This window comes from Drosophila arizonae, chromosome 3 (assembly GCF_054131065.1).
Source record: "Drosophila arizonae isolate 15081-1271.41 chromosome 3, UAZ_ARI_1.0, whole genome shotgun sequence".
NCBI classification, from domain to species: Eukaryota; Metazoa; Arthropoda; class Insecta; order Diptera; family Drosophilidae; genus Drosophila; species Drosophila arizonae.
Genome location: NC_142923.1, coordinates 17,440 through 37,952, shown reverse-complemented (window position 1 = coordinate 37,952; position 20,513 = coordinate 17,440). Strand labels below are relative to the sequence as shown.

Genomic DNA, 20,513 nt, shown 5'->3' with positions numbered 1-20,513 from the left:
TGCATCTCGTGCTTTGGTGCACTCAGTGGATGCATGAGAGCCGGCACACTTCATGCATCTGTATGGGCGTCGACAGTAGTTCTTAGTGTGCCCGAACGCCTGGCATCGATGACACTGGGCCGGATCGATGGCCTTTGCCTGCCTCTCAACTAGCACCTGTTGATTGCTGATCGTATCGAGTTCACATATATTGAGATGGCTGCCATCAGGCATTGGCTGCAGCTCAACCTCAAAGACGTTTAGTGGCATGCCGGTGAACCGATGCCTCATGGCACGTATGAATCGTACCACTTTCTGTTCGTATGCCTATGAAGAACACACATTAATGATCTCCGCCTCTTCCCATTCTCGTACATGAACAGCTGACCTGCAGCTGCATGATGAGGGGAAGAGTACGGGGATACTCTTTATTTATTTAATACTTCACAATAGCATTTTTTTATAAATATAAATAGCGCCTATGAGATAACTAAAATCTAAAAAGGACTATATTTGTCGAAACTTTTCATTAAATGATTAAATTTAAATGGCCATAAGTGCACAAAAATAACAGTGCAGCTTAATGTTACAAAATACTAATAAAAAGAGCAAATTAAAGATAATTCAAAATAACAATAAAGTGCTTGAGTAGCTTACAATAGACTAATTAGATGAGTAAGATAAAAGTTTAACAATAGTAATAGATAGCATTAATTAATATAATTCAATTTTTTCATTTATAAGCATCTACAAGATGCACAGAGAAAAATAGCCCCAAGTGGCCAATTGGAATAATAGAGAAAAGTCGAGACAAAGTCTGGTCATTTTCTCCAATACGGGCTTAAGCTAAAATTAGCTTTGATCTCTATGTGATCCAAATACGACCCTATAGGCAGCAAGTGGTGATGGTGGTGGTAGTGGCCGCGGCATTGGCGCAATACTCTCGAAAACAGGTAGTCGTTGCGGCTGGTGGGCTGCTGTTTGTGCAGCTTCGTTGCGTTGCTGAGCCTCACGTCGGCGAAGGAATCGCTCCCTACTTTCAGCAATTTCGTCGGCTTCCCTTTGTAGTTGTCGCTGGGTGCGTAGAGCAATGTCATTGGCCAAATGCATGCTTACGAGACTCGTGTATCTTGCCAATGTTATCCGCTGTGGGATGAACGGGTCGTAGGCAATGTTTTTGGCCAAGTTGTTGGTATGGACCCGGAGTCGATCATAGTATTTGGCGCAGAGATTGTTGAGTATATCATCCGCAGATAAAACTTCTAGATCAGCTCTGATGCGCGCGTTCGAAACAAAGTACTGAGCACCAGAAATGGCTCTCAGAGCTTTGTTGTGTACGACTCGAATGCGGCTGAATTGCGCCTCAGATAGCAAAGCACCCCATACAGGCAGCGAGTATTGCCAAAGTGGAGCAACTAGCTGCTTGTATATGATGACTTTAGTCCTTAGAGTCAATTTACTGTCTTTATTGATGAGCCAATCTATCTTTTTAAGCCTAGCCCTAACCCTAGTAACGACCGTAGTGACATGTTGTGAGAAGCGCAGTTTCGTATCTAGAGTAACACCCAAATATGAATGAGAAGTGCCATTTTCAATGGTTTCGTTGCTTTTTCTGTTGGTATGTTGCAGAGAACACACAATAATGATCTCCGCTTCTTCACACCTCATACATGATCAGCTGACCAGCAGCTGCATGGCGAGGGGAAGATAGTACGGAGATACTTTTTATTCATACAATACTTTACAATAGTATTTCTTAAGAATATGAGTAGCGCCTATAAGATACTTAGAAATATACAGAAGGTCAATATTTACCGAAACTTTTCATAAAATGAATTAATTTAAATGGCCATAAGTGCACAAAAATAACAGTGCAGCTTAATGTTAAAAATACAGATAAAAGGAGCAATTTAAAGATAATAAAAAATGACAATAAAGTGCTTGAGTCGCTGATAATAGACTAATTAGATAAATAAAATATAAATTTAACAATAGTAATAGATAGCATTAATTAATATAATTCAAATTTCTTTTTCCATTAATAAGCATCTGTAAGATGCACTGAGAAATTAGCCCAAAGAAGCTAATTGGAATTTTAGAGAAAAGTCGAGACGAAGTCTGGTCATTTTCTCCAATATGGGTATAAGCTAAAGATAGTTTAAATTTCAGAAAATTAATGATAATTAATATAGATAATTATTTTCTTTTCATTTTACATTTGAGTTGCAATAACTAAAAGAATATGCACAACTGTCACCATACAATGTTTGTGCAGTAGTAAGTAGTTACATAGTTATCGGTGAGTTATCGAGAGTAACTACATATATGGCAAGTCAAAGACTATGAACAATAAGAATTAACAATTGATAAAAAATTATTGATATTAAGTTCTAAAGTTAATGTTATTAATTAATTATATACTAGTTTTAATTATTATTAAGTTTAATTTACATATTTACAATGTTTATGCATAGCGATATTTGCTGCAATATATCGTATGTGTAAACATATGTTTGATTTTGATTGCAACTATATAATAATTATTTTTAAATTAATTTAATTTCTGTTCGTATGTCTATGAAGAACACACATTAATGATCTCCGCCTCTTCCCATTCTCGTACATGAACAGCTGACCTGCAGCTGCATGATGAGGGGAAGAGTACGGGGATAGTCTTTATTTATTTAATACTTCACAATAGCATTTTATGTAAATATAAATAGCGCCTATGAGATAATTAAAATCTAAAAAGGACAATATTTGTCGAAACTTATGATTCAATTTAAATAGCCATAAGTGCACAAAAATAACAGTGCAGCTTAATTTTACAAAATACTTATATAAGAGCAATTTAAAGATAATACAAATTAACAATAAAGTGCTTGAGTAACTGATTAACGACTAAATAGATAATTAAGATTTAAGTTTAACAATAGTAATAGATGGCATTAATTAATATAATTCAATTATTTCATTAATAAGCATCTACAAGATGCACAGAGAAAATAGCCCAAAGTGGCCAATTGGAATAATAGAGAAAAGTCGAGACAAAGTCTGGTCATTTTCTCAAATATGGGCTTAAGCTAAAATTAACTTAAATTACAAAAAGTTTATGACAATTAATATAGATAATTAAATAGAAATAGTTTAACAATTCATTTTAGCAGTTTTGATTTAATTAATTTTCGTTCGATGTATCGCAAATGCAATTTGGAAAGTGACGATGCACCCCTGGCTTTGTGCCTATCGGAGTGCATAATCAAAACAAAAAACAGCTGATTGAAAATTGCATTAAATGCAAATTTTATGCTGCTAATTGGTAAGTTTAAATATTAACAAATAATTAATTGAAATTAATTATATGAATAATTAATATTAATTAATTATCATATTTTTTTTATAAATGTGGCTGCTATTATACGAAATACAGACGGGCGCAATACTGTAGACAGCGGAATTGCATTAAGTGCAAGCTGACTAGCAGGTGAGTTTTGCAAAATAAAAATTAGAAATTGTAAACGTGATATTAATAAAGATGATAATTAATATTCATTGATTATTATCTTTATATAAAAAATAGCTGCTACCATACAAAGTGCAGAGGGGCGCAAAGCTGGAAATAGCCGAACTTCATTAATTGCAAGTTGACTAGCAGGTAAGTGAATTTTGCAGAAGTTAATAAAAACATTCAAAGATTATTAATGTTGATTTTTTCTTTGCAGAATACATGAAGTACAGCAAGGAGACTTAGCCATATGGGCTGCATAGCCAATAGGGCGCGTATTTAAGTTAGTTTTAAGTAGGCTTAAATGTGCATTTTAGGCGCAAGCGCCGTCGCATATGTTCGCTGCACATATATATGTGCCGAAAATAAAATTTTTGAATTGTCAATTAGTGTTAATACTTAACTTAGATCTCTATGTGATCCAAATACGACCCTATAGGCAGCAAGTGGTGATGGTGGTGGTAGTGGCCGCGGCATTGGCGCAATACCCTCGAAAACAGGTAGTCGTTGCGGCTGGTGGGCTGCTGCTTGTGCGGCTTCGTTGCGTTGCTGGGCCTCCCGTCGGCGAAGGAATCGTTCTCTGCTTTCAGCTATTTCGTCGGCTTCTCTTTGCAGTTGCCGCTGAGTGCGTAATGCAATATCGTTGGCTAAATGCGTGTTAACGAGACTCGTGTATCTAGCCAAAGTTATCCGCTGTGGGATAAACGGGTCATAGGCTATGTTTTTGGCCAGATTGTTGCTATGAGCGCGAAGTCTGTCGTAGTATTTAGCGCAAAGATTATTGAGTATCTCATCTGCAGACAAGACGTCCAGTTCAGTTCTGATGCGAGTGTTCGAGATGAAGTACTGAGCACCAGAAATGGCTCTCAGAGCTTTATTGTGAACGACTCGAATGCGGCTGAATTGCGCCTCAGATAACAGAGCGCCCCATACAGGCAGCGAGTATTGCCAAAGTGGAGCAACTAGCTGCTTGTATATGATGACTTTAGTCCTTAGAGTCAATTTACTGTCTTTATTGATGAGCCAATCTATCTTTTTAAGCCTAGCCCTAACCCTAGTAACGACCGTAGTGACATGTTGTGAGAAGCGCAGTTTCGTATCTAGAGTAACACCCAAATATGAATGAGAAGTGCCATTTTCAATGGTTTCGTTGCCAATGCGAATAGCCTGATATGGCGCTATAACTCTTAGCGTATGCATGATATGCATAGTCTTGTTTGCATTAATTGTAATGCACCACTTGCTCGCCCATTCAGCCAAACTATCCATATACGCCTGCTGCTGACTGAGCGCGACTGCTTGACGAGAGTCAGCCGAAAGAACGATGACGTCGTCAGCATAAGTGGCAATCAAAGTCCCTCGCGGATAAGCTGGCCTCGGTATATCGCTGGTGTACACATTGTACAAGATAGGCCCGAGCAAGCTACCTTGTGGCACACCAGCGTGAATTTGCTTAATACCTGAGCGACAGCCACCGTGACACTCAATAATAAAAGTGCGATCTGTTAGATAGCAGCAGAGGATGCGGTAGAGAGCATCCGGCAATAGCATCTTGAGCTTATACTTCAAGCCTGTATGCCACACTCGATCAAAGGCTTCTTTGATATCCATGTACACAGCAGAGCAGTATTTATGGTCATCAAACGCTTTAATAATAAATTGGGTGACTCGACCCAATTGCTGTTCAGCTGAGTGCGCCTTGCGGAATCCAAACTGGTGGCTGGGAATCGCATTTACAAGAGTATCTTGCTCCAGCATACGGCTCAAAATAAGATACTCGAGTATCTTTGAGAGGCCAGACAGCAGACTTATTGGCCTGTATGATGCGACGTGTTGCGTAGGCTTGCCAGGCTTATGCACCATCTTCACCATCGCTAACTTCCAGCAAGAGGGGAAATGACCCAGTCTAAAAGAGTTATTGCATATCAAGACGAGATACAGAATAGCCTTCATCGGCAGCGCTTTAATGGTGTGATTATCAATTTGATCCAATCCAGCCGCTTTATTGTTCTCTAGCGTGCTGATGTGACTGATGACCTCAGCCGCAGTGACTGGCCGAAATGAGACTGAAGCAGTCAAAGATGGCTGGCTAACTTGAGCCTCGATCTCGGCCAGATCACTGGGCGGCGTAGTCACGATTGGCTGAAAACGCTGCTCAAGACTCGCAGCAAATGTTTCGGCCTTCTCGGCTGTTGTCTTGCACCAGACATTTTGCGCATTAGAGCCATTGCCACTGGAGGACTTCAACAGCGGTAGATTTGGAGCAGGCTGCCGCTTGATCTCGTTGGTCAGCCGCCAGAGCTTCTGCATACTATATCTATCAGTTGGATCGATAGATCTAAATAGCTCTTCCTCATACTTCTGCCTAGCATATATGAGCTCTTTGCGTATGCGATTCGACAGCCTGTTGCAGAGCATCTTAAGCATCGGATTGCGACTTCGAGTAAGATAGCGCTTGACTTGCTTATGAGCCTCGATTAGTTGCAGGGTCTGTCTATTTACACGATATCTAGTCCTCTTTATCGTGCGTGGGTGCTGTGCATTCGCATAGTTTGCAGCATCTTCAATGTTTTTTACAAAAATATTGACCGCATCATCAATATCGTCAGCACTGTTGATCTCAGTGTTGAGCAAGATTTTGTCGTTTAGATAGCTCTGAAATTTGTTGATGTTAGCGTTCAGATCAAGCAGGTGGCCTTTTGCTCTGCTGGTGACAGGCTTCTCAACCAGCTGAACTTGCAGCGGGAGATGATCAGAGCTAAGCTCGAAAGAGTCAGTGATGGTCAGCAAATCTCGCCTGATGCCTTTAAATAGCGCAAAGTCAATGGCAGACGGAGTTTGGCGCGAATTAAACGGAAAATGGGTGGGCGACCCAGTTGCCAGAATGTTGCAATTCACTTGTAGAATACTATTGACTAGCATTCGGCCACGGAGACAAGATCTGGCGTTGCCCCACCACTGACTTTTCGCGTTCCAGTCACCACCGACTATAAAAGTGTCACCCAGAGAAGATAGCAGGTTGTTGAAATCTTGCCCAGACCAGATGACTTGCGGCGGGCAGTAGATTGAGACAATATTAATGTGACGGCCATTTTGCAGGCTGACTGAAACTTCGACAGATTGATGCGAGTCGTTAGATGTAAAGCGCATAGCATAATGGCATATCTTTTCTGTTCGTATGTCTACAAAGAACACACATTAGTGATCTCCGCCTCTTCCCATTCTCGTACATGAACAGCTGACCTGCAGCTGCATGATGAGGGGAAGAGTACGGGGATACTCTTTATTTATTTAATACTTTACAATAGCATTTTTTTATAAATATAAATAGCGCCTATGAGATAATTAAAATCTAAAAAGGACTATATTTGTCGAAACTTTTCATTAAATGATTAAATTTAAATGGCCATAAGTGCACAAAAATAACAGTGCAGCTTAATGTTACAAAATACAAATAAAAAGAGCAAGTTAAAGATAATTCAAAATAACAATAAAGTGCTTGAGTAGCTTACAATAGACTAATTAGATGAGTAAGATATAAGTTTAACAATAGTAATAGATGGCATTAATTAATATAATTCAATTTTTTCATTTATAAGCATCTACAAGATGCACAGAGAAAAATAGCCCCAAGTGGCCAATTGGAATAATAGAGAAAAGTCGAGACAAAGTCTGGTCATTTTCTCCAATACGGGCTCAAGCTAAAATTAGCTTAAATTACAAAAAGTAAATGATAATTAATATAGATAATTAATTAAAAATAGTTTAACAATTCATTTTAGCAGTTTTGATTTCATTAACATTCATTCGATATATCGCAAGTGCAATTGAGTAAGTGACGATGCACCCCTGGCGTTGTGCCTATCGGGGTGCATAATCAAAACAAAACAAAAACAGCTGATTGAAAATTGCATTAAATGCAAATTTTATGCTGCTAATTGGTAAGTTTAAATATTAACAAGTAAATAATTGAAATTAATGATATTAATAATTAATATTAATTAATTATTATCTTTTTATATTTATGTGGCTGCTGTCATTCGGAATACAGACGGGCGCAATACTGGATATAGCAGGATTGCATTAATTGCAAGCTGACTAGCAGGTGAGTTTTGCAATATAAAAAATTAACAATTGAAAAAGTGATATTAATAAAGTTAACAATTAATATTAATTAATTATTATCTTTATATATAAACAGCTGCTACCATACAAAGTGCAGGGGGGCGCAAAGCTGGAAATAGCCGAATTTCATTAATTGCGAGCTGACTAGCAGGTAAGTGAATTTTGCAGAAGTTAATAAAAACATTAAAAGATTATTAATGTTGATTTTTTCTTTGCAGAGCACATCAACTACGGCAAGGAGACTTAGCCAAGTGGGCTGCACAGCCAATAGGGCGTATATTTAAGTTAGTTTTTAGTTAATTCAAAATGTGCATTTAAGGCGCAAGCGCCGTCACATATGTTCCGTGCACATATATATGTATGTGCCGAAAATAAAATTTTGAAATTGTAACTGAGTGTTTAATTTGTGTTTAAATAGTGTAATTACTTAACTCTGATCCCTATGTGATCCAAATACGACCCTATAGGCAGCAAGTGGTGATGGTGGTGGTAGTGGCCGCGGCATTGGCGCAATACCCTCGAAAACAGGTAGTCGTTGCGGCTGGTGGGCTGCTGTTTGTGCAGCTTCGTTGCGTTGCTGAGCCTCACGTCGGCGAAGGAATCGCTCCTTCTGTTCGTATGTCTACAAAGAACACACATTAATGATCTCCGCCTCTTCCCATTCTCGTACATGAACAGCTGACCTGCAGCTGCATGATGAGGGGAAGAGAACGGGGATACTCTTTATTTATTTAATACTTCACAATAGCATTTTATGTAAATATAAATAGCGCCTATGAGATAATTAAAATCTAAAAAGGACAATATTTGTCAAAACTTATCATAGAATGATTCAATTTAAATAGCCAAAAGTGCACAAAAATAACAGTGCAGCTTAATGTTACAAAATACTTATAAAAGAGCAATTTAAAGATAATACAAATTAACAATAAAGTGCTTGAGTAACTGATTAACGACTAAATAGATAAGTAAGATTTAAGTTTAACAATAGTAATAGATGGCATTAATTAATATAATTCAATTTTTTCATTAATAAGCATCTACAAGATGCAAGAGAAAATAGCCCAAAGTGGCCAATTGGAATAATAGAGAAAAGTCGAGACAAAGTCTGGTCATTTTCTCCAATACGGGCTTAAGCTAAAATTAGCTTTGATCTCTATGTGATCCAAATACGACCCTATAGGCAGCAAGTGGTGATGGTGGTGGTAGTGGCCGCGGCATTGGCGCAATACCCTCGAAAACAGGTAGTCGTTGCGGCTGGTGGGCTGCTGTTTGTGCAGCTTCGTTGCGTTGCTGAGCCTCACGTCGGCGAAGGAATCGCTCCCTACTTTCAGCAATTTCGTCGGCTTCCCGTTGTAGTTGTCGCTGGGTGCGTAGAGCAATGTCATTGGCCAAATGCATGCTTACGAGACTCGTGTATCTTGCCAATGTTATCCGCTGTGGGATGAACGGGTCGTAGGCAATGTTTTTGGCCAAGTTGTTGGTATGGACCCGGAGTCGATCATAGTATTTGGCGCAGAGATTGTTGAGTATATCATCCGCAGATAAAACTTCTAGATCAGCTCTGATGCGCGCGTTCGAAACAAAGTACTGAGCACCAGAAATGGCTCTCAGAGCTTTGTTGTGTACGACTCGAATGCGGCTGAATTGCGCCTCAGATAGCAAAGCACCCCATACAGGCAGCGAGTATTGCCAAAGTGGAGCAACTAGCTGCTTGTATATGATGACTTTAGTCCTTAGACTCAATTTACTGTCTTTATTGATGAGCCAATCTATCTTTTTAAGCCTAGCCCTAACCCTAGTAACGACCGTAGTGACATGTTGTGAGAAGCGCAGTTTCGTATCTAGAGTAACACCCAAATATGAATGAGAAGTGCCATTTTCAATGGTTTCGTTGCCAATGCGAATAGCCTGATATGGCGCTATAACTCTAAGCGTATGCATGATATGCATAGTCTTGTTTGCATTAATTGTAATGCACCACTTGCTCGCCCATTCAGCCAAACTATCCATATACGCCTGCTGCTGACTGAGCGCGACTGCTTGACGAGAGTCAGCCGAAAGAACGATGACGTCGTCAGCATAAGTGGCAATCAAAGTCCCTCGCGGGTAAGCTGGCCTCGGTATATCGCTGGTGTACACATTGTACAAGATAGGCCCGAGCAAGCTACCTTGTGGCACACCAGCGTGAATTTGCTTGATTCCTGAGCGGCAGCCACCGTGACACTCAACAATAAAAGTGCGATCTGCTAGATAACAGCAGAGGATGCGATAGAGAGCGTCCGGCAAGAGCATCTTGAGCTTGTATTTCAAGCCTGGATGCCACACTCGATCGAAAGCTTCTTTTATGTCCATATAGACGGCAGAGCAGTATTTATGGTCATCAAACGCTTTAATAATAAATTGAGTAACTCGACCCAATTGCTGCTCAGCTGAATGCGCCTTGCGGAATCCAAACTGATGGCTGGGAATCGCGTTGACAAGGGTATCTTGGGCCAGCATGCGGCTCAATATCAAGTACTCAAGTATCTTAGAGAGGCCAGATAAGAGACTTATTGGCCTGTATGATGCGACGTGTTGCGTAGGCTTGCCAGGCTTATGCACCATCTTCACCATCGCTAACTTCCAGCAAGAGGGGAAATGACCCAGTCTAAAAGAGTTATTGCATATCAAGACGAGATACAGAATAGCCTTCATCGGCAGCGCTTTGATGGTGTGATTGTCAATTTGGTCCAAACCAGCCGCTTTTTTGTTCTCTAGCGTGCTGATGTGACTGATGACCTCAGCCGCAGTGACTGGCCGAAATGAGACTGAAGCAGTCAAAGATGGCTGGCTAACTTGAGCCTCGATCTCGGCCAGATCACTGGGCGGGGTAGTCACGATTGGCTGAAAACGCTGCTCAAGACTCGCAGCAAATGTTTCGGCCTTCTCGGCTGTTGTCTTGCACCAGACATTTTGCGCATTAGAGCCATTGCCACTGGAGGACTTCAACAGTGGTAGATTTGGAGCAGGCTGCCGCTTGATCTCGTTGGTCAGTCGCCAGAGCTTCTGCATACTATATCTATCAGTTGGATCGATAGATCTAAATAGCTCTTCCTCATACTTCTGCCTAGCATATATGAGCTCTTTGCGTATGCGATTCGATAGCCTGTTGCAGAGCATCTTAAGCATCGGATTACGACTTCGAGTCAGATAGCGCTTGACTTGCTTATGGGCCTCGATAAGTTGCAGAGTCTGTCTATTTACGCGATATCTAGTCCTCTTTATCGTGCGTGGGTGCTGTGCATTCGCATAGTTTGCAGCATCTTCAATGTTTTTTACAAAAATATTGACCGCATCATCAATATCGTCAGCACTGTTGATCTCAGTGTTGAGCAAGATTTTGCCGTTTAGATAGCACTGAAATTTGTTGATGTTAGCGTTCAGATCAAGTAGATGGCCTTTTGCTCTGCTGGTGACAGGCTTCTCAACCAGCTGAACTTGCAGCGGGAGATGATCAGAGCTGAGCTCGAAAGAGTCAGTGATGGTCAGCAAATCTCGCCTGATGCCTTTAAATAGCGCAAAGTCAATGGCAGACGGAGTTTGGCGCGAATTAAACGGAAAATGGGTGGGCGACCCAGTTGCCAGAATGTTGCAATTCACTTGTAGAATACTATTGACTAGCATTCGGCCACGGAGACAAGATCTGGCGTTGCCCCACCACTGACTTTTCGCATTCCAGTCACCACCGACTATAAAAGTGTCACCCAGAGAAGATAGCAGGTTGTTGAAATCTTGCCCAGACCAGATGACTTGCGGCGGGCAGTAGATTGAGACAATATTGATATGACGGCCATTTTGCAGGCTGACTGAAACTTCGACAGATTGATGCGAGTCGTAAGATGTAAAGCGCATAGCATAATGACATATATGTTGTTTAATTATAAAGGCGGCACCTCCTCTGCGCCTGTTTGAGGGGTGATTTGCTAAATAAACAATATAGCCATTCATAGCAATGCTATCGCTATCAGTCAGATGCGTCTCAGACACTAGCATTATGTCTATATCGTGCTTGACGAGATATAGATTGAGCTCATTAAGCTTTTTCTTGACACCGGCAGCATTCCAAAAAGATATCTTGATGTTGTTGACACGTTGAGTTACAGCATGCTGCAGTGCAGCGCTGCGTCTACTGGCATTTGGGGAAGTGGATACATTACTAGACATTTGAAGGCTCATTGGGACCAACTCTGGCCATCAAGAAGGCAAAGACAGTGGTCATCATCTCAATGAGTTTATCTAATTTAGCCTCTAATCTAGAGCTAACTTGTACTGGCATGCTTGGCATATTCGCATTTATTGGCTGCTCGAAGCGTTGAAAATGAACACCCCCACTAATAGGATGCGCACTCCCATCCAAAGGTTGCTGATGCCTACGGCGCGTACTTAGGCTACGGCTGCGTTTTGGCTGCGGCGGCCGCTGTGCGCTTGCCTGCCTAGGCAAACGGACTTGTTGCTGCTGCTGTTGTTGTTGCTGGCTAACTTTGGTGGCTTTTTGCCTCGACTGACGCTGTTTGCTGCTAATAGCTGCCGGTCCGACAGGCTGAGCAAATTGAAGGCCAGCCCGAAGAGCAGCCGAATAACTGGGCCCTGCACTAACAGTTTGCGGTCGTGACTGAGGGGAGGCTTGCTGTAAAAGATTTGGCATATTAGACATGTTTGGCATATTTGCTCGATTGCTCTGAGCAGCAGTAGTGGCAGCTGGCTTGGCTAAGTTGCTAATGACTTTAGCTAGTTGCGTGGCACTTTCATTTTCGCGCTTCTTGCACGCTTCTTTATAAGAAGGGCAGCCTTTGTAGCTCGCGGCATGTGGGCCGGAGCAATTGGCACACTTTGCTGGAGTTTGGTCGCCTTTTTGCTTGCCACAGTCCGTGGAAGCATGATTAGCGCCGCACTTGACGCAGGCAAAGGGGCGACGGCAATAATTCTTTGTGTGCCCGAATTTTTGGCACCTATGGCATTGAGCAATTAGATTAGTTTTATACGGCCGCTCAATTTTGACACGCTGGTTGCCAATGGCCGTAATTTGCAGCAATTCTGCGTTGTTTGCGCTGACAGCCAACTCAACCTCAAAGAGGTCAAGCGGCTCTTTAGAGAAGCGTGATTTAATGCCTCTTAAGAAGCGAACTTCGTGGCCTAATTTGGCCAACTGCTCACGGATATAGTGATCCGGAGTGGAAAAGTGCAGATGCCGAATAACAGCTCTATAGCCGCGCTCGCATTTTAATTGAAATGTGTAATTTTCAATTGCATTAGCATCGAGGTACTTTACCAATTTGCGGTGCGTGGCGACGTCCTTGCACTGGACCCGAATGCCGTGGTTAGCAGCCGGCTTGGTGGTGTAGCTCTCCTGGCCGATAGCATCATCCAGGCGAATTAGAAGCGGCATTATGTCCGTGACGTTGGCAAGAAATAGCGGCGCTGGCTTTGCACTCGGTTGCGCATGGCTGGCTCCAGTTGTAGTGGCAGCGGCAGCAGCAGTAACGGCGGCAGCACTAATAGCAGCTGCAGCGGCAGCATTAGGTGGCATAGCTTGCACTTTTGCAGCTGTGCGAGCTTTATTAACGAGGCCAGTTGCCACTTGCTGTGTGTCCTCAGTCCTGGTGGTCCGCGCAGAGTCGTCAAGTTGCAGGCAGTCCTCATCGCTGCCATCCAGATCAACTGCGTCCAGCTGCGCAGTCTTCTTCTTTGGGCTGTCGCCTTTTTCAGCAGTCCTCTTTGCTGCTCTCTCACTAGAGAGCGGCTTTGTAGCACTTTGAATTGCATTTTTTGCAGCAAGATATTCGGCGACCATAGATTCCGCAGAAGTGGATGGTTTTGCCTTTAATTGCTGAGCCGCAGCTCGAGAAGTTGTTGGTCGTGCCGTAACCACACTTTTCTTCACCGGCACTTTTAATGGCGTGGGCGCAGGCGCTAGTGGCTGCGAGTCGATTAATAATTCGACTTCCACGTCCATATCCTCGTCACCGTCATCTGCAGTATAGCCCCTAGGCATTGCAGCAATTTAATTTGCAAAATTTAATTGCAAAAACACCGATTTAAATAGATTTAAATTACAACTTTTTTTTTTTTCTGTTGGTATGTTGCAGAGAACACACAATAATGATCTCCGCTTCTTCACACCTCATACATGATCAGCTGACCAGCAGCTGCATGGCGAGGGGAAGATAGTACGGAGATACTTTTTATTCATACAATACTTTACAATAGTATTTCTTAAGAATATGAGTAGCGCCTATAAGATACTTAGAAATATACAGAAGGTCAATATTTACCGAAACTTTTCATAAAATGAATTAATTTAAATGGCCATAAGTGCACAAAAATAACAGTGCAGCTTAATGTTAAAAATACAGATAAAAGGAGCAATTTAAAGATAATAAAAAATGACAATAAAGTGCTTGAGTCGCTGATAATAGACTAATTAGATAAATAAAATATAAATTTAACAATAGTAATAGATAGCATTAATTAATATAATTCAAATTTCTTTTTCCATTAATAAGCATCTGTAAGATGCACTGAGAAATTAGCCCAAAGAAGCTAATTGGAATTTTAGAGAAAAGTCGAGACGAAGTCTGGTCATTTTCTCCAATATGGGTATAAGCTAAAGATAGTTTAAATTTCAGAAAATTAATGATAATTAATATAGATAATTATTTTCTTTTCATTTTACATTTGAGTTGCAATAACTAAAAGAATATGCACAACTGTCACCATACAATGTTTGTGCAGTAGTAAGTAGTTACATAGTTATCGGTGAGTTATCGAGAGTAACTACATATATGGCAAGTCAAAGACTATGAACAATAAGAATTAACAATTGATAAAAAATTATTGATATTAAGTTCTAAAGTTAATGTTATTAATTAATTATATACTAGTTTTAATTATTATTAAGTTTAATTTACATATTTACAATGTTTATGCATAGCGATATTTGCTGCAATATATCGTATGTGTAAACATATGTTTGATTTTGATTGCAACTATATAATAATTATTTTTAAATTAATTTAATATAGTTTAATATTCATAAAAATTTAATAATTTGTATATAAAATATTTTTTTCAATTCATTTTAGCAATTTTGATTTCATTAATATTCGTTCGAAACATCGCAAGTACAATTGAGTAAGTGACGATGCACCCCTGGCTTAATGCCTATCGGAGTGCATAATCAAAACAAAACAAAAACAGCTGATTGAAAGTTGCATTAAATGCAAATTTGATGCTGCTAATTGGTAAGTTTAAATATTAATAATTATATGAGTGGTATTAATGACATTAATAATTAATATTAATTAATTATTATCTTTGCATATATATAGCTGCGATTATACAAAATGCAGAGGGGCGCAAATACTGAAGATAGTGAAATTGCATTAACTGCAAGCAGGTAAGTGACTAGCAGGTAGGTGACTTTGCAAAAGTAAATAAAAACATTAAAAGACTATTAATGTTGATTTTTTCTTTGCAGAGTACATCAACCGCAGCAAGGAGGATTAGCTAAGTGGGCTCAGCAGCCAATAGGGCATGAATTTAAGTTAGTTTTAAGTTCGTTTAATTGCATATTGTAGGCGCAAGCGCCACTATGTCTGTTCGATGCACATATGTATATACAAATGTGTTGAAAATAAACTTTTGTGCTGTAAATAGATATCTAAATTGTTGTTATATGTTTGTTTAGTCACTCTTCTATGCAAATAGTGCAATAGTCGATTTCTAATTGTGTTATTTGTATATACAAATGACTAGTTTTAATGGCAATTAGATTTGATACTTATTTGCATGTCTGGCTAGAAGCCTCTAGGGAAGAGTAGACTTGATCAGTCCGGAAGATCATCCAGGTTGATGATGGGTGGGCGCATGGAGGCCATGGTGGGTGGTAACGGCGCCAACTGCTGGAATATAGGCAGGCGCGGCTGCAAGGCAGCTGAGTCGCCTATACTTTGAGCCACCCCAGAGGCAGGTGTGTGTGCGGCAAGGCCGATCGGTGGGGCATTATTGCGTCGATTCCCATTGGAGTTGCGAGGAGGATCTGGGTACGATCTCGTGAATCGCTCCATAATTAGTCGTCGGCTGTGCTCGCGAAAAGTGATTGGGCCATACTCTGGCGGATGTAGGCGACGGTATCTCTCTCTAAATTCAGCGTTTTCATCAGCTTCTCTTTGCAGTTGTCGCTGACTGCGCAGAGCGATATCGTTAGCCAACAGAGTGTTAACGAGATTCGTGTATCTGGGCATAGCTAGTCGCTGAGGGATGAACGGATCATATACAATCTTTCTAGCTTCGTTGTTGCTATGAACACGTAGTCTGTCGAAGTACTTTGTGCAGAGATTGTTGAATATTTCATCTGCAGATAGGACATCCAGAGAGGATCTGATGCGAGCATTAGAAACAAAGTACTGAGCACCAGATATGGCTCTAAGAGCTTTGTTGTGAACCACTCTAATGCGGCTGAATTGGGTCTCGGATAGAAGAGCACCCCATACAGGTAGCGAGTATTGCCATAGTGGGGCAACAAGCTGCTTGTATATGATAGTTTTAGTTTTCATAGATAATTTACTATCTTTATTTACGAGCCAATCTATCTTTTTAAGCCTAGCCCTAACCCTAGTAACGACCGTAGTGACATGTTGAGTGAAGCGCAGTCTAGAATCTAACGTAACGCCCAGATATGGATGTGAGGTGCTATTCTCAATAGTTTCGTTGCCAATGCGAATAGCCTGGTATGGCGCTATAGGTCTGAGTGTATGCATGATGTGCGTAGTTTTATTTGCATTAATTGTAATGCACCACTTGCTTGCCCATTCGGCCAGTATATGCATGTATGCTTGCTGTTGATTAAGCGCATCTGTTTGTCGATAGTTAGCTGAGAGAACAATGACGTCATCAGCGTAGGTGGCAATACGAATTCCATGTACGCAAGTTGGGCTTGGTATATCGCTGGTGTATATATTATACAGAGCTGGCCCAAGCAGGCTGCCTTGTGGCACACCAGCGTGAATCTGCCTGACTCCTGAACGACATCCACCGTGGCACTCAACAATAAAAGAGCGATCTGCTAGATAGCAACAGAGAATGCGATAGAGTGCAAACGGCAATAGTGACTTGAGTTTGTATTTCAAGCCTGTATGCCACACTCGATCGAAAGCTTCTTTAATGTCCAAATAGACAGCAGAGCAGTATTTATGGTCATCAAAAGCTTTAATAATATACTGGGTGACTCGACCCAATTGCTGTTCGGCTGAATGTGCCTTGCGGAATCCGAATTGGTGGCTGGGAATCGCATTTATAAGAGTGTCTTGTTCCATCATACGGCTCAATATCAGGTACTCGAGTATCTTCGAGAGGCCAGATAGGAGGCTTATTGGCCTGTATGATGAAACATGTTGCGTAGGCTTGCCAGGCTTATGCACCATCTTCACCATCGCTAGCTTCCAGCAGGAGGGGAAATGACCCAATCTAAAAGAGTTGTTGCAGATCAAAACAAGATAAAGAACAGCCTTCATTGGCAGCGCTTTGATGGTGTGATTGTCAATTTGATCCAGACCAGCCGCTTTCTTGCTCTCTAGCGTGCTGATGTGACTGATGACTTCAGCCGCAGTGACTGGCCGAAATAAGACTGAAGGAGTCTCAGATAGCTGGCTAACTTGAGCCTCAATCTCAGCCAGATCACTGGGTGACGTGGTCACGATGGGATGGAAACGCTGCTCAAGACTTGCAGCAAATGTTTCAGCCTTCTCGGCAGTAGTCTTGCACCAGACGTTATGAGCGTTAGAGCCGTTGCCACTGGAGGACTTCAATAGCGGTAGATTTGGGGCAGGCTGTCGCTTGATTTCATTGGTCAGTCGCCAGAGTTTCTGCATACTATATCTATCAGTTGGATCGATAGATCTAAATAGCTCTTCCTCATACTTCTGCCTAGCATCTATAAGCTCTTTGCGTATGCGATTCGACAGCCTGTTGCAGAGCTGCTTCGCCAAAGGATTGCGATTTCGTAGGAGATAGCGCTTGATTTGCTTGCGGGCCTCGATAAGTTGCAGAGTCTGTCTATCTACGCGAAATCTAGTCCTCGTTAATTTGCGTGGGTTCTGTGGATTCGCATAGTTTGCAGCATCCTCAATGTGTTTGACGAAGATATTAACAGCATCATCGACGTCATCCGCACTGTTGATCTCAGTGTTGAGCAAAATTTTGTCGTTTAGATAGCTCTGAAATTTGTTGATGTTAGCATTCAGATGCAGAAGATGGCCTTTTGCTTTGCTAGTGATTGGCTTCTCGACCAGCTGAACTTGCAGCGGGAGATGATCAGAGCTGAGCTCGAAAGAGTCAGTGATGGTCAGCAAATCTCGCCTGATGCCTTTAAATAGCGCAAAGTCAATGGCAGACGGAGTTTGGCGAGAATTAAACGGAAAATGGGTGGGCGACCCAGTTGCCAGAATGTTGCAATTCACTTGTAGAATACTATTGACTAGCATTCGGCCACGGAGACAAGATCTGGCGTTGCCCCACCACTGACTTTTCGCATTCCAGTCACCACCGACTATAAAAGTATCACCCAGAGATATAAGCAGGTTGTTGAAATCTTGTCCAGACCAATTGATTTGCGGCGGGCAGTATATGGCAACGATGTTGATGTGTTTGCCGTTTTGCAGGCTGACTGAAACTTCAACAGATTGATGCGAGTCACTTGATGTACTACGCATAACATAATGGCATATATTTTGTTTAATTATGAAAGCTGCACCTCCTCTACGCCTGTTTGAAGGGTGGTTTGCTAAATAAACAATATAGCCATTGATAGCAATGCTATCGCTATCAATCAGATGCGTCTCGGACACTAACATTATGTCTATATCGTGCTTGACGAGATACAGATGGAGCTCGTTAAACTTTTTCTTGACACCGGCAGCATTCCAAAAAGATATCTTGATGTTGTTGACACGTTGAGATACAGCAGGCTGCAGTGCAGCGCTGCGTCTACTGGCATTTGGGGAAGTGGATATATTGTTAGACATTTAAGCGCTCATTGGGACCAAATTGGGCCAACAGGCAGGCCGTGAGGGTGGTCATCATCTCAATGAGTTTGTCTATTTTAGCCTCTAATCTAAAGCTAACTTGCACTGGCATGCTTGGCATATTCGCATTTATTGGCTGCTCGAAACGATGAGAGTAAACACCCCCACTATTAGGATGTGCACCGCCATCTACGTGCTGTGGACGCCTACGGCGCGTACTCAGGCTACGGCTACGCATTGACTGCAGCGGCCGCTGTGCGCTTGCCTGCCTAGGTAAACGAACTTGTTGCTGCTGCTGTTGTTGCTGCAAGAGCTGTTGTTGTTGGCTACGTTTTGTGGCTTTTTGTCTGGACTGACGTTGTTTGCTGCTAATTGCTGCCGGCCCGACAGGCTGAGCAAATTCTAAACCCGCCCGAAGGGCAGCCGAATAGCTGGGCCCACTAACTGTTTGCGGTCGTGACTGAGGGGGGACTTGCTGTAAAAGATTTGGCATATTAGTCATATTTGGCATATTAGAGCGACTGCGCTGAGCAGTTGCAGTGGGAGCAGGCTTGGCTAAATTGTTTATTAGCTTTGCTATCTGGTGTACGCCTTCATTTTCGCGCTTCTTGCACGCTTCCTTATAAGAAGGGCAACCTTTGTAGCTCGCAGCGTGTGGGCCAGCACAGTTGGCACACTTCGCTGGTGTTTGTTCGCCTTTTTGCCTGCCACAGTCCGTGGAGGCATGGTTATCACCGCACTTGACGCAGGCAAAGGGGCGACGGCAATAATTTTTAGTATGCCCAAATTTCTGGCATCTATGGCATTGAGCAACTTCGCTGGATTTGTGCGGCTTCTCAATTTTGACGCGCTGATTGCCGATGGCAGTGATTTGCATGAATTCGGCATTATTAGCACTGGGAACTAACTCAACTTCGAAGAGATCAAGTGGCTCTTTGGTGAAACGAGATTTAATGCCTCTCAAGAAGCGAACTTGATGCCCTAAATTGGCTAATTTCTCACGGATATAGTGGTCCGGAGTGGAATAGTGCAGATCTCTGATAATGGCTCTGAAGCCTCGCTCAGACTTCAACTGAAACGTGTAGTTTTCAACTTTATTCTCATCTAAGTACTTTACCAGCTTGCGATAGGTGGCGATGTCCTTGCACTGGACTCTGATTCCATGGTTGGAGGTGCGTTTGACGTCATAATTGACCTGGCCGATGGCTTCATCCAGTCGAATGAGAATCGACATGATGTCCGTGACGTTGGCAAGAAATAGCGGCGCTGGCTTCGCGTTGAGTTGCGCATGGCTTGCTCCAGTTGCGGTGGCAGCGGAAGCAGCAGTAACAGCTGCAGCGGCAGCATTGGGCGGCATAACTTGCACTTTTGCAGCTGTGCAAACTTTATTGGCGAGGCAAGTTGCCTCTCGCTGCGTGTCCTCAGTCCTGGTGGTCCGTACAAAGTCGTCAATTTGCAGGCAGTCTTCGTCACTGCCATCCAGATCAACTGCGCCCAGCTGCGCAGTCTTCTTCTTGGGGCTGTCGCCTTTCTCCGCAGTCCTCTTTGCTGCTCTTTCACTAGAGAGCGGCTTTGTAGCACTTTGCATTGCATTTTTTGCAGCAATATATTCAGCGACCATAGATTCCGCAGAAGTAGAAGGTTTTGCCTTTAATTGCTGAGCCGCAGCTCGAGAAGTTGTTGGTCGTGCCGTAACCACACTTTTCTTTACCGGCACTTTTAATGGCGTGGGCGCAGGCGCTAGTGGCTGCGAGTCGATTAATAATTCGACTTCCACGTCCATATCCTCGTCACCGTCATCTGCAGTATAGCCCCTAGGCATTGCAGCAATTTAATTTGCA

At 42.1% G+C, this 20,513-nt stretch overlaps 2 protein-coding genes and 1 long non-coding RNA gene across 5 annotated transcripts; 1 reads left to right on the top strand and 2 right to left on the bottom strand.

The window, feature by feature from the left end:
- The first annotated feature begins 7,032 nt into the window (after positions 1 to 7,032).
- On the top strand, positions 7,033 to 8,000 carry LOC149269548 (uncharacterized). 3 transcript variants are annotated; one of them, XR_016269432.1, is made up of 4 exons: positions 7,033 to 7,210; positions 7,267 to 7,589; positions 7,686 to 7,760; positions 7,828 to 8,000. It is a non-coding gene; the product is annotated as an uncharacterized LOC149269548 (long non-coding RNA). The 3 variants fall into 3 exon arrangements; XR_016269431.1 differs by having other exon boundaries at positions 7,145 to 7,425; positions 7,536 to 7,589; XR_016269430.1 differs by having other exon boundaries at positions 7,149 to 7,589.
- Positions 8,001 to 8,242: 242 nt separating this feature from the next.
- LOC149269547 (uncharacterized) lies at positions 8,243 to 13,798 on the bottom strand. The gene is made up of 2 exons (XM_089465422.1): positions 12,921 to 13,798; positions 8,243 to 12,278 (listed from the first exon to the last, which is right to left on the bottom strand). The coding sequence occupies exons 1-2, from the start codon at positions 13,641 to 13,643 to the stop codon at positions 11,808 to 11,810; spliced, it is 1,194 nt and encodes a 397-aa protein (XP_089321548.1). The 5' UTR covers positions 13,644 to 13,798; the 3' UTR covers positions 8,243 to 11,807.
- A 145-nt stretch (positions 13,799 to 13,943) lies between these two features.
- Positions 13,944 to 20,508, bottom strand: LOC149269546 (uncharacterized). The gene has a single exon (XM_089465421.1). It carries the CDS (start codon positions 20,492 to 20,494, stop codon positions 18,665 to 18,667), a length of 1,830 nt encoding a protein of 609 aa, XP_089321547.1. The 5' UTR covers positions 20,495 to 20,508; the 3' UTR covers positions 13,944 to 18,664.
- Positions 20,509 to 20,513: the final 5 nt, after the last annotated feature.